We start from the raw sequence: 13,047 nt of genomic DNA on the forward strand, positions 1-13,047 counted from the left end.
AATCCTGGGTATTTCCAGCGTCAGGACCGGCATGTGCTCAGCACATGGCCCAGAGAAAACACAAGTGGCGCCCCCCCCCCATCCTCCCTCGGACCCCCCCCCCCACCCCCTCCCGCAACTCCCCCACCCCCCTGCCTCACGCCCACACAGCAAACTGGGTCAGACTCGAAATCCTGCCATCTGTCAGAGATGCTTCGCCTTTGGTTTCACATTCTTCCACTGCAGGGAGAGAGAGAGAGAGAGAGAGGGAGAGAGCGGGAGAGAGAGAGGGAGAGAGAGCGGGGGGGAGAGAGAGGGGTGGAGAGAGGGAGAGAGCGGGAGAGAGAGAGAAAGAGAGAGAGAGAGAGACCCCCAGCACCCCCAGGCCCAGGAGACATGAAGCAGCTCCTGTCAGTCTGGAACACCAGAAGAAGAAGCTGCTCACCTTCCAGCAGCACTGCACCAGGAGCCCCGACCTCAGCTGTCGAGCGGCCCGCTAGACTGGCTGGACCTCAGCCAGAGGTCCGAGTTGAAGTAGCCGCTGCCTCGTATCCATACACAAGTCAAGTATTTAAAAAAAAAAAACATCTTCCAAATCCTGAGTTTCACCAACAATGAAGTCATTCTGGGGATTGAAATTGTAACTGAAACTTTTGAATTGTGCGTGTCTGACGAATGAAGATGCTCATTGGTAACATTTGAAAGAGAAGCTCCCAACACTGGCAGGTAAACCGCAGCAACAAAGGTCACTGCCTCACGATGCGTCCTGCTGGTTGGGAGTGGACTCGACCAGTGGTCATCACCACACACTGCCACACAACCGCACAATCATTTAACAAATGAGTGATTGGTCAAGCTCAATCTCAGGACGAGGCGGAGCTCCAGCTTCACTGTGTGAGACATGAAGTGTGAAGAAGTGTTGGGAGTGGCAGGACAGAAGTGCAGGGTGGTACTGGTCGGTGTCAGTCTGGCACCCAGGCAGCAAGAGCACACATGGAGCACGTTGAGGCTCTTAAAGTGGCCGCTGCCGTCAACCACACCACTGTATGATTTAAAAAAAAAAAAAAAAAAACAGGGTCGCGAGGTCACGAGGTCACAAGGTCACCCATCTCCAAGCTCCAACATGAATGAACGACTCACCGTGCAGAAGGCTGGTCCTGGTCCCACACAGGCACAGCAGCACATCCAGGAAGGCCCCTCTGGTCACCAAGCATGGATTCTGCCTGAGGGAAGAACAACAAGCCAAGCAGGTCCTGGTCAATGGTCAGTGTTCCTCACACACAGCAGGTGAGGCACTGGCACTGGATCTGAACACACTGGACCACATTCAGTGCAGCTCAAAGCACTCATGTTTCACCACAAGGCCATCAGACGTGAACACATGACTGCTTTGCTTGTGGAGAAGCTCCCAGGCTGCGACTGGCAGGGCTGATGTCACTTCCTGTGTGCGGCTCGCTCCTGGTTTTACAGCTACAGGAGAATTAAGGAGGCCTGTGTGCTCTGCTCTGGCTGGCACACAACAAACAAAACAACAACAACAAAAAGCTTCATTTTCCATGTCAACCATTTTCACAAATGATGCTGATGTTAAAATGAAATTCAGCAAATTGGAAAATGCTGCTGTGCAAAAAAGGTCAATAACCCAAATGGAAGGAATCACCACAGAGAAAAAGACACAAAGTCTGACAGCTTTTCCTCAAACAGGGTTTGGGTTAGGGAGAATATTCCAGGAGTCAGAACCTCCCAGACAAAGAGTGACTTCATATCTGGGTCGGTGGCTGCCAGCGCCTCAGGGATTCACCATGGAGAGTTCTCATCCCGAAAGCCAGAGGCTTCACAGTGTGGGCCGTCACGAGGCCGACACACATCGAATGAGTTCAACTGAGGATTCCACAGTGACGTCAGCAGAACCAGCCGCTGACCTCCCCTCCTGCAGAGGGCGCTCTGGAAGTCAGAGCTGTCGTGGAGCAGGAACGTGGACGTTAGGTGAACAGAAGGATCCTGACGCGTGTCTACCATCTCTGGCCTGCTTCAGCTGCACCGCCACCTCCTGGTGGGAATCTCCAGCCCCGCTTCAGAAGTCAGGAAGAGGAGAAACATCTTGAAGATGACAGGAAGTCCAGACAGGAAGTCCAGTTGCCCCAACTGAACCTTCTCCCATCTCTGCCCTGTGGCTCTGCGTGTGGCCAGCGTGGGCCGAGTGCCAGCGCCCACTGGAGACCAACCACCAAGTGTGTGTGTGTGTGTGTGTGTGTGTGTGTACCCTCGAAAACAAGGGAGGCAGTGTGCGTGCTTGACATCACCATTTCATCACTCGGATATTAAAAAAAAGACACACACACACGCACACACTCAGAGCCAAATCCTCACAAAGCCTGTGAATACACACACAGGTCACGTGACAGGACGTGTGTGTGTGTGTGTGTGTGTGTGTGTGTGTGAGACAGGAGGGGAAAGCCAGTGGCTGCAGGGCTGGTTGAGAACTTTGGACCTGATTTCCCAGTCAGCCAGTGAGCTGCTGACCAGTGGAAACTGTTTCAACACATCCAGCCCTCCTAGCCTAGCCTAGCACCCTGCGCTAGGCTAGGCTAGGAGGCAACACGCCGTGGTGAAATGGACCAATATGGTGTTGAAGACAAACAGGTGGCTGCAAACGGCCTCAATGTGCAAGAAGCAACACTGATCAGAAGACAAGCGCACACAGGTGAGCCAACACATGCATTTACACAGCGTATCAACATTAGAGCACTTAGTCCATTGTCTAATATCAAGCAGTATGATAGCAGATCCATATCAACACTTTTATTTCCAGTCGGTCAAAAATATATATTTTATCATTTGTAAAAATCCCATTAGACATCATTTGACCCGTCCCACCAATAATAAGGTGATAATGTGGGCACCCGCAGGTCAAAGGTCGGCCCACACATCACTACAGTGCAGGATCACACAGAGAGGCCGAGGGGCGGCAGGCTCCGCTGAGCAAGAATTCCCCTCGTCATCTTATTAAAGGCTCGTCAGCGCCACCCAGCTATCTTGGCCCGAGTTGGCAGCGGCCCAGGAAGGAGGCCGAGAACCTTAGCTTGACCTCCGCCTGGAGGAGGGCGGAGGAAGGGAAGAGGATAGGGGGCAGGGGGTGGGCGCTAATCTGCGACTCATCTTGAGGCCTTGGTCTGGCGGAGAGCAGAGAGGAGCCTGGTGGAGAGCAGAGAGGAGCAGAGAGGAGTAGAGAGGAGTAGAGAGGAGCAGAGAGGAGCCTGGTGGAGAGCAGAGAGGAGCAGAGAGGAGCCTGGTGGAGAGCAGAGAGGAGCAGAGAGGAGTAGAGAGGAGCCTGGTGGAGAGCAGAGAGGAGCAGAGAGGAGTCGAGAGGAGTAGAGAGGAGCAGAGAGGAGCCTGGTGGAGAGCAGAGAGGAGCAGAGAGGAGCCTGGTGGAGAGCAGAGAGGAGCAGAGAGGAGCAGAGAGGAGCCTGCAGAGAGGAGCAGAGAGGAGCCTGGTGGAGAGCAGAGAGGAGCAGAGAGGAGCAGAGAGGAGCCTGCAGAGAGGAGCAGAGAGGAGCAGAGAGGAGCCTGGTGGAGAGCAGAGAGGAGCAGAGAGGAGCCTGGTGGAGAGCAGAGAGGAGCAGAGAGGAGCAGAGAGGAGCCTGGTGGAGAGCAGAGAGGAGTAGAGAGGAGCAGAGAGGAGCAGAGAGGAGCCTGCAGAGAGGAGCAGAGAGGAGCAGAGAGGAGTGCAGCGCCCCCTTTGAAATAGAAGACATGGAGCCACACGGCTGAGAGGGGGATGAAGAGGAGGAGAGACAAGGAGGTATTCTTCTAGCCCGCCAGTTGGAGCAGCAGGAGGGGGAGGCTTATCTGTGCACCAGTGTGTGTGTGTGTGTGTGTGTGTGTGTGTGTGTGTGTGTGTGTGTGTGTGTCTAGAGTTACCGGGAGGCGAGCCACGTGCGCTGACAGAGAGCCTCGCTGATGCCACTTCCTGCAGCCAGCGGTCTGGGAGAGTCCGACTGGTAGGAGCGCAGCAGGAACAGCACCTGCACACACACACAGGGACACACTGCTGACCTCACCAAGGAACACACACCGCATCTTCATCATCTTCATCATCATCATCGACACCGCTGGTTTTCTTGCCCACCAGCGGCTGCTGAGGGAGCCACAGGATGGGACGGTGGCACCAACAGTCCAGCAGGTCAACCTGCTTCTGCACCACACACCATAAAGACTGCAGCAGGTGGACTGATGGTGGGGAGAGGCCTGGAGGTCAGGATGAAGACTGGCTGGCTGGCCTGCTAGCTGGCTGACTGGCTGGCTGGCTGGCTGACTGACTGACTGACTGACTGACTGGCTGGCTGGCTGGCTGGCTGGCTGACTGACTGGCTGACTGACTGGCTGGCTGGCTGGCTGGCCTGCTAGCTGGCTGACTGGCTGACTGGCTGGCTGACTGACTGGCTGGCTGGCTGGCTGGCCTGCTAGCTGGCTGACTGACTGACTGGCTGGCTGGCTGGCTGGCTGGCTGACTGACTGGCTGACTGACTGGCTGGCTGGCTGGCTGGCCTGCTAGCTGGCTGACTGGCTGACTGGCTGGCTGACTGACTGGCTGGCTGGCTGACTGGCTGGCTGGCTGGCTGGCCTGCTAGCTGGCTGACTGGCTGACTGGCTGGCTGACTGACTGGCTGGCTGACTGACTGGCTGACTGACTGGCTGGCTGGCTGGCTGGCGTGCTAGCTGGCTGACTGGCTGACTGGCTGGCTGACTGACTGACTGGCTGACTGACTGGCTGGCTGGCTGGCTGGCCTGCTAGCTGGCTGGCTGACTGGCTGACTGGCTGACTGGCTGGCTGGCTGGCCTGCTAGCTGGCTGACTGGCTGACTGGCTGGCTGACTGACTGGCTGGCTGGCTGACTGACTGGCCTGCTGGCTGACTGACTGGCTGACTGGCTGGCTGACTGGCCTGCTGGCCTGCTAGCTGACTGGCTGACTGGCCTGCTGGCTGGCTGACTGGCTGGCTGGCTGGGCTGTGTATTCTGGGCCTTGGTAAGTATACTCTTTAAGCGGAGGCCACGACCACAGACCAGTAGGAAGCCATTCATTACGTGATGCAGGGAAGGAAACATGGGGAAAAACCAGGGCAACCACGTAGCACCAAGCCTGGCCACTGACTCCTGGCCTGCCCCCCCGCTGCCCCACCACTGCCCCCCCACACACACTCCTTCTCGTCCAGTCTCCACCCGGGCTACTCCCAGTGGCTCAGTACAAACAGCCCTGACGAGACTCTGGTCTACTGGTCCTCTGGTCCACTGGTCTACTGGTCCACTGGTCTACTGGTCTACTGGTCCACTGGTCCACTGGTCCTCTGGTCCTCTGGTCCACTGGTCCTCTGGTCTACTGGTCTACTGGTCTACTGGTCCTCTGGTCCACTGGTCTACTGGTCTACTGGTCCACTGGTCTACTGGTCCACTGGTCCTCTGGTCCACTGGTCCTCTGGTCCACTGGTCCGCTGGTCCTCTGGTCCACTGGTCCTCTGGTCCACTGGTCCTCTGGTCCTCTGGTCCTCTGGTCCGCTGACTCTCTGACTAGCAACCAGAAGCTCATTCTAAACAGGACTCTCTACCCAACCCTAACCCCAGCGCTGCTGTCTGTCTTGTGTGTAAACGAGCTTTCCAAGCTCATGTGACTGATGAAGACATAAATACATTCATTTGTGTGGATTTACGCTGGCAGATCCCCTTCAGGCTCCCCTCACAGCCGCCCTGCATCTCATTACTGCAACAGCCTCAACGCATTGGAAGCTGGACAAAGAAGTCCTATGATGTTTATAGTTTCATGAATGAAGAGTTTCACTGTCTCGATAGTCTTGATGGCCTCGTGGATATAAAAACAAAATAAAAGTGATTTGGTTGCTGTCGCCACTTCAGAACAACATTAAGTAGTGAAGTGACATTTCCAGTGTTTCCTAGAATTACACAACGACATGAAATGAATAGGTTGACTTGCTGACACTTTAGGGAGTGACAGGGATTCACAATGAATTTGATGTGGTTTGTGAAGCATTGCTGTGAGCCAGTTTGAGCATTTCAAATGTTGACGTCTCTGCTGAGTTTGCGGTACAGGGACACTGACAGGAAGCGACGGTCACGCAGCAATAATAAGTGCTGGATAAGCATAAAGCCTTCAGAATAAGATAACTTCAATGGTGTGTTTTCTTCAACAGTGCAGGACTGGATGTGATCTCTGTGATGTTGTTCTGATCTCCTCATGAAAATCACACACACACCAACAGCAGGTGTCTTTGTATCAGGGTGTCAATGACAGGCTATTCCTCACTATGTCCCTCATGGTCACTGGTGCTTACCGCTCAGCTTCAACTTACAACTTACACAGGTTTATTTTCTCATCCACTCAATTCATAATTATACTTTGATATCATTTAAGGCATTTTTTCCCCCCCCCGACGCCAACCTTTATTTCCAAAGGCGAAACTCTGCCTCGCTGCTGTGACAGCGAGACGCAGACGTTGGCATGGCGGAGCGCAATGTGAAAAATATCAAATTCTATTTGTATGACTTGTTTTCTAGTTAGACATTATATCCTTGTGTGTGTGTGTGTGTGTGTGTGTGAGAGAGTATGAGTGTGTATTCACAGCAGCATGTGGTCGGTGTGTGGTTGCGGCAGTGGGAGGGACAGCAGGGCGGCTGATAACAGAGTCTGAAGGGACCTCACATCCACCACCACTATTTTTACCAGGCCCAAAAGCAGAGAAAGGCTTGTTGCGAAACACACACACACACACACACACACACACACACACACACACACACACACACTCACACACACACACACACACACACACACACACACACACACACACACACACGGGAAGTGCAAATAAATGCGCAGCAGTCCATGTCTGAGTGCAGTAAAAGACATGCAGAGAAGCATGAATCGTCATCCAACTAAAAGCAGATGGAGGTTGGGGCAAAGCGTGGCCACGCCCAGTCAGTCCCAGAGAGAAGCCATAAAGACGGCTAAATATAAAAATGAACACGCTCTCATGGCCCACGCTGACAAATTCCTGCACAAACATATCCTACATATTGTGCTCTATAAACCGGCAGGGATGCACTCAACACAAGCGTTTGTTGAGGCCAAAAAAACAAAACAAAAAACGCATTAAAAGTCCTGCCTCCTACGTTACAAACACAGATTTCACTCCTTGTGCTGATGTGGGAAATGCAAAAGTCTTTGACTTCTGCACTAATGGTCCCATGGAGCAGGTGCAGTGGTGTCACTTCCCATCGTGCCTCTGTAACTCACATGATCTGACTTGGCGGCCAATCAGAGGGATTCTGGAGATCGTCACTTCCAGGCCAATCAGAAGGAGCGGGGACACAGCAGCACTGCGCTGGGAAGAAACTCTTTTCTGTTGATGTTCTGACCTTGGTCATTTGTTAAAGGACTGAAAGACCAGAAGTGGAAAACCTACAACAGAAAGATTTGCTGTGAACCGCATTTTAGGTCTGAGTCGTCCTGTCAGCCGTTTTTTTGAAAGGCTTTTATTTTTGTATTGCGATCCATGGGGAAAATGCTTTTTGGACCCATGGTTTTTTTTTTGTTTTTTGTTTTTTTGTTTTTTTTTCTTCTGCAGTACCTCGAGTGGCCACAGGGAAAAATCGGCACGCCGCCATATTGCCAGTCCGGTATCCGGTTGTTGTGATATATCCATGGGACGACCTGATGCGGAAGGGTGGACACGTTTCTTCGGCCAATCAGGATGAGCGCATTGAGATCGGCGCTCCCAGCGGAGACACGCCTCCCATTGTGAGACGTCAACGGAGTTTTGGGGAAAAAAAGATCATGCAGACTGACAAGGTGGGAAAGAATAAAAAGTTCTTGACGCTGCGAAGCATCAGCGTCCCACCGGGGAGGAACGTCACTCCGTTCCACATGAAAGCAACTGGATCAACTCCTCCCAGGCGGGAGAAACTCCACCCACAGTTTCCGTGGCTCGCTCCAAAACAGGTAAGACGAGAGAAACGAGACTGCAGAGGTCTGCGTGTGGCTCACCTCACTGGTAATACTGATACTTCAAGGCCACTGCGTGATAGCAACATCGCACACAGTGAATTCCATCAGGATCACACACATTCCTGTCATATCCAGGGGGCGGGGCTTCTTGGCCAGCACACATTGGTCTCTGGTTCAATTCTGAGGCTTTTCTCAGAAAGTCCAGGCCGACCACTGGCCAAAAGGCAGTCGTCGCTGCAGACCAAACAATAATTACTGGGAGACAGAAGAGAGCAGCAACATGGCTGCAGCCAGAAGAAAAAGAAAGAGACAAGACCTCCTTCTCTGCCAGTCTGGCTTCGCTTCTGTTGTGGAAACACACAGAGGATTACATCCATCCTGAAAACCACCAGCGGCTGCAGACTTGACACTTCCCGACACCGTGAGGCCAAGCTGCTGCTGGCGTGTGTGTGTGTGTGCAGCCCAGTCCGGTGTCAGCCTGGGTCAGTTCCAGCCAGGCCACCGGGCTGCACTTGGATCAACATTGTTCTGGGCACAATGAAATCAAATGCCCCTTTCCTCAGAGGCTTTGTCCTGGCCAGGCAGTGGGCTGAGAGTTCACTGGACTCTGCCAGCGATCTCTCGGTCATTTAAAAGGCCTTCAAAAAAAAAAAAAACAAAGCTGCAGCAAACGTGAGAAATCTTCACATTCCAACAAATCTTGAGAGATCCTGGAAGATTTACCACCTTCTTATAACCCAGCAAGTCAACAAAGCGGGGGCTCAACCTGGTGCTGTGCTGACGAGCCCTGCAGCCAATGCAAAGAGGGAGTCAGGAGGTCTTCAGGGTTCACCTGCTCTGACTGGAAATGCGTGGTGTTGGGGTTGGACTGCAGCTACCAACAGATTCCTTCAGACTGCTCACTACTATACCTCCTACTACCTTCCTTACTGCAAGTCGCCTGCTACCTGGCAACGCGCAGAAACAATACAAACAATAATGTGGAGTAACAAGGATACAAAACAAACCGGGCTACTGTGAAATACATACAGCACTTGATATTTTCTACGGTTGTTGGTGGACTGCTTTACCCTCCACACTCTATATTTGCATCTTCCCTTGAGGGGCAGGTTCATGAGCTTATAAAGGAGACGCAGCTCCAGGAATAGGACACCGTGTCAGTGGACACACACAAAGCTGGTGCTACCATCTGGAAATTCTCCGTTCAAATGCACCAAATAGCTGGAATGTCGTGCAAATTAAGATGGAGGCTTTTCTTGGTGGTTTGGGGGGGGGGGGGGGGGGGGGGGGTGAAGGGGAAGAGGTGTCTTTGTTGCTGCTTGATAAATCACCATCATACTATTGATTTTTGTTGTGGCTTTGATGAAAGGGACGACCATTAGTCACTGAAAAGCCATCAACTGAGTCAATACAATGGTGTCAATATTCTTCAGTCTTTACCAACACACACTTCTGATCAAAGTGAAGAGTCAGTGAGCAGTAACATGAGCGGCATGGAGAATGAAGGGGTGGAGCTAAATACTGAGGACATGTGACTCCTGCCTGAGGTGACCTCTGCTACTAAATCCCTTTTATTTCAGGGCAATGGGCTGAGCCATGGACTGAGCCAACACTAACACGAAGGACACTGTCCACGCCCACGTTAGCTTGGTCCGACAAAGAGCTCAATGTTGGACGGACAGTTTGATACGTCAGTTATTCTGCTGAGCATAAAACTCAGATCTGCATCAGTCACAAATGGCTGATGGAAGTGTTTACGTCCTAGCGCTAAGACTCTTCACTCCGAGTGTGTGTGTGTGTGTGTGTGTGTGTGTGTGTGTGTGTGTGTGTGTGTGTGTGTGTGTGTGGATGAGAGCGTCAGCAGGGTGGTGCTGGCCGCCACAGCCGAGGCAGCTGCCACTTCCTCCAGAAGGACTTTGCTGATGATAACAGAGGAAGCTGGCCATCATTGTTGGGGACTCAGTCGCCTGTGACTTTATCATTGGTTGACCAAGATTTACTTTCTTGGATGTATCGGAATTTGGCGCCGACAGACGATCGATTCTGGGATATTGGATTGGACCGGAGCGTTCGCGGTTGATGCTGGCAATGTGTCAAAGTGTCGAAGGTGTTCTGTCCTATTTCTGCCTCGATCAAAAACAACGTTCCACACAGCCCAGCGCTGCATGGCCCACAATCTCCTTCATCAGTGCCTCCTTGTGCAATGTGACCCTGCACACGTACACAACAGACTGCCATCTCTTCTCCGCTATGTTTAGAGCACTTCAACATCTCCTCGCACCCGCAGCCACACGCTCTCAAAATATCTCAGCCTCCATCGTCTGCATGAAGGCCCCACCCTGCACGCTGGCTATCTAGAGCCTGGCTGCAGACGGCACCTGCGGATGCACACCACGCAACATCATCCACACAACCTCCTTCTACCTGGACAGCCTGCTGAAGCGCCGGTCAGCAGTCAATGCCGCGGTGAGCCGACGAGCTCGAGGCCTACAAAGGTTTTGTTCTCCATTCGGAAGAGAAAGAGGGACCTGCTAGAACTGCTAGGTCCACTGCCTCCGTCCAACTGGAGACTTGTTAAAGGTCCAGTGTGAACATTTCTGAAGGAAGCCTGATAGCTAAAGGTCCAGGGTGTCTTTCACTCTCCTGAGGTTGCCAGTGAACTACGGTGGCCCCGTGCACCCAAACTTGGATACCTCGACCACGCAATGCTGTCAGGCAGCTGGATTGTCCACACCAGGCTTCCTTAGAAATATGCTGGTGCAAGATGGCAGCTAACTGGGAGCACTGGGACCCCTGTTACATTAATATCCTTGAATATATGAGAACCGTTCTACTATCTAATAATGTATTTATGTGCAGTATGTCGAGGTTTTACCAATATAAAAATCCTAAATCGAGCCACATTTTACACACTGGACCTTCAAATGAAAGTGGCTCCAGTGTTTATAATGTGTTTGCTGCTGTAATGCAGGAAATGTCCCCAGTGTGGAACCAATACAGGACGATCTTATCTGATCTTACCTGTTTACCGACTTATTCAACAGAAAATGATGGCGTAAACACTGTGTTTCAGGGAGCCCCTCCACTGGATGTGCCACTGCATGTTGACGTTCAGGAGCCACAACTGTTGAGGGTTCTTCTAACAACACTTTGGCATGAAGATGGAGCCGTTCAGGCAGCGACATCCTGACCTGCACTCGGTTCCCCTGGAGTTCCTCCAGCTCGGACCTCCCTGCAGTCCACCGCTTCCACACCACAGGTGCTCCATCAAACACAGCAACCGGAGGATTTTTCTGTCTTGCTGCCGAGCCTCCGGTGCAGCTCCAACCGCATCCAACCCTGCCCACCCCCACCCGACCAGCTCCCTTCTCCAGAACCATCAGTTACGTAGAGAGAGAGAGAGAGGCAGGGTAAAATCCCCCTCTCTCCTTCTCCAGTGTGTGTGTTGATATTCCAGCAGGACTGTTTAGTTGTGTTTGTCAGAGTGTGATGACAGAACTACACACTGCTGTTTACCCTGCGATAACCACCATGTCTGAACACGCTGAGCACACAAACTGGCTGTGTGTGTGTGTGTGTGTGTGTGTGTGTGTGTGTGTGTGGACGTGCTAAGGCGCGCTGCACCATATCAGTAATTTTTGTGAGGACATGCACGTGCGCATGCACACACACACACACACACACACACACACACACACACACACACACACACACACACACACAGTGTGATAGTTGCTGTGACAGGACCCTGGGCTGTTCTGCTGTCATGGCACTGGATGTTTGAACATGCGGGACGAGGGCTCCACGCCATGACAGACTGTGTGTGTGTGTGTGTGTGTGTGTGTGTGTGTGTGGAAGTCAGACTGCAGTGCAAACATACAGGTAGGAGATCTACTGCAGGTGTTGGTACAGCAGGAACAAATAAGGCCCCGTCGCCAGAGTTACACCTTCGGAAAACAAAGGCTCCAAGTTCTCACAGTGGTCGCCTGATGCCAACGTCTCAGTCAGTCGTGGTGGTGAGGATGCTTCTAGAGGAGACCAAGGAGCAGCACGGCTGTCTATCTGAACTATCAGGGAAAGCTTTCCTTTCATCTTTTAACATAAACTGGTTTTCTGTATCAATGCATGGCGATGCTTCTGAATAGGAAACTGGGAATTAACATGATGAACGAGAGGTTTCGTATTCAAGGTGACGTGCATGCCGCCACAGGAGCCAAATTGTCAGTAAAACAGCATGTTGAGTTTGAATGGTGGGTCGACTGTGTTGTCAAAGCCGTAACATCGTTCATATTTCAAATGGAAGCATTTTAAGTTGAACTGAGTTGCCTGAGTCTCCTCCTATGGAGAGAACTCTGATAATATTGAGCTTCAATCCTTCATTCCAACCACAGCAAACAACCATGAGTCAGGGAACCACTGGAGCCAAGGGTGTATTCATCAGTGTGTGTGTGTGTGTGTGTGTGTGTGTGTGTGTGTGTGTGTGTGCACATCACACTCAGGTTCTTCAAGGTCGGGGTGTTAACTGCCACGGCTGACGCCGTGTGTAGCAGCAGTGCCGGTTTTGTGCGAGGTGTGCGTCTCCAGACCTGCAGCAGAGTCCCGTGGACGTGGTTGTGTTGGACGTGGGGTCCCGGGTGGGCCGGGAGCTCCTGCAGCAGAGAGCCCACGGTGGACGGCACCTGCGTCAGCAGGACAAACGGGACGAGCGCCCGAGCCGCCATCTCCCTGGTGCGATAGACCGCCGAGCGCCCGCATCTGCCAATCAAGCAGCCACAGGGACCGACAGTTAGTGTCATGGAAAGTTGCTCAAGCATGGAGATGGGACAGCTGCATTGTTACCCTGATCCTCAGAGGAGGTCTGAGCCAATGACCAAAGTAGCACCACATTACATCAGTTATTAATAGAGCTGGCCGACTGCTCACCAGGCCACACACTTCCATTTAGCTTTCCAATCAAAGTATCGTAGTGTGCTGTTTGTTCAGCCAAGTCTCATTATGCTCCATGGAAGTTGGGGAAAACTCAATGTATCATGCGTTATGTAGCACCGTG

General features: G+C 52.4%; 1 protein-coding gene across 3 annotated transcripts in view; it reads right to left on the minus strand.

The window, feature by feature from the left end:
• The window catches only part of thada (THADA armadillo repeat containing), a 65,503-nt gene that overhangs the window by 17,628 nt on the left and 34,828 nt on the right, over window positions 1–13,047 (minus strand). For all 3 annotated transcript variants that reach the window (XM_076047291.1, XM_076047290.1, XM_076047292.1), the window contains exons 28-30: window positions 12,584–12,752; window positions 3,901–4,004; window positions 1,120–1,202 (exon numbers count right to left, since the gene is read on the minus strand). In XM_076047291.1, the coding sequence (XP_075903406.1) occupies window positions 1,120–1,202; window positions 3,901–4,004; window positions 12,584–12,752 (356 nt within the window). The remainder of the gene's footprint in view (window positions 1–1,119; window positions 1,203–3,900; window positions 4,005–12,583; window positions 12,753–13,047) is intronic.

The sequence above is a fragment of the Nelusetta ayraudi genome, unplaced genomic scaffold (genome assembly GCF_046127955.1).
Source record: "Nelusetta ayraudi isolate G7.1 ecotype Tasmania unplaced genomic scaffold, CSIRO-AGI_Nayr_v1 ptg000093l, whole genome shotgun sequence".
In the NCBI taxonomy this organism is placed as follows: domain Eukaryota; kingdom Metazoa; phylum Chordata; class Actinopteri; order Tetraodontiformes; family Monacanthidae; genus Nelusetta; species Nelusetta ayraudi.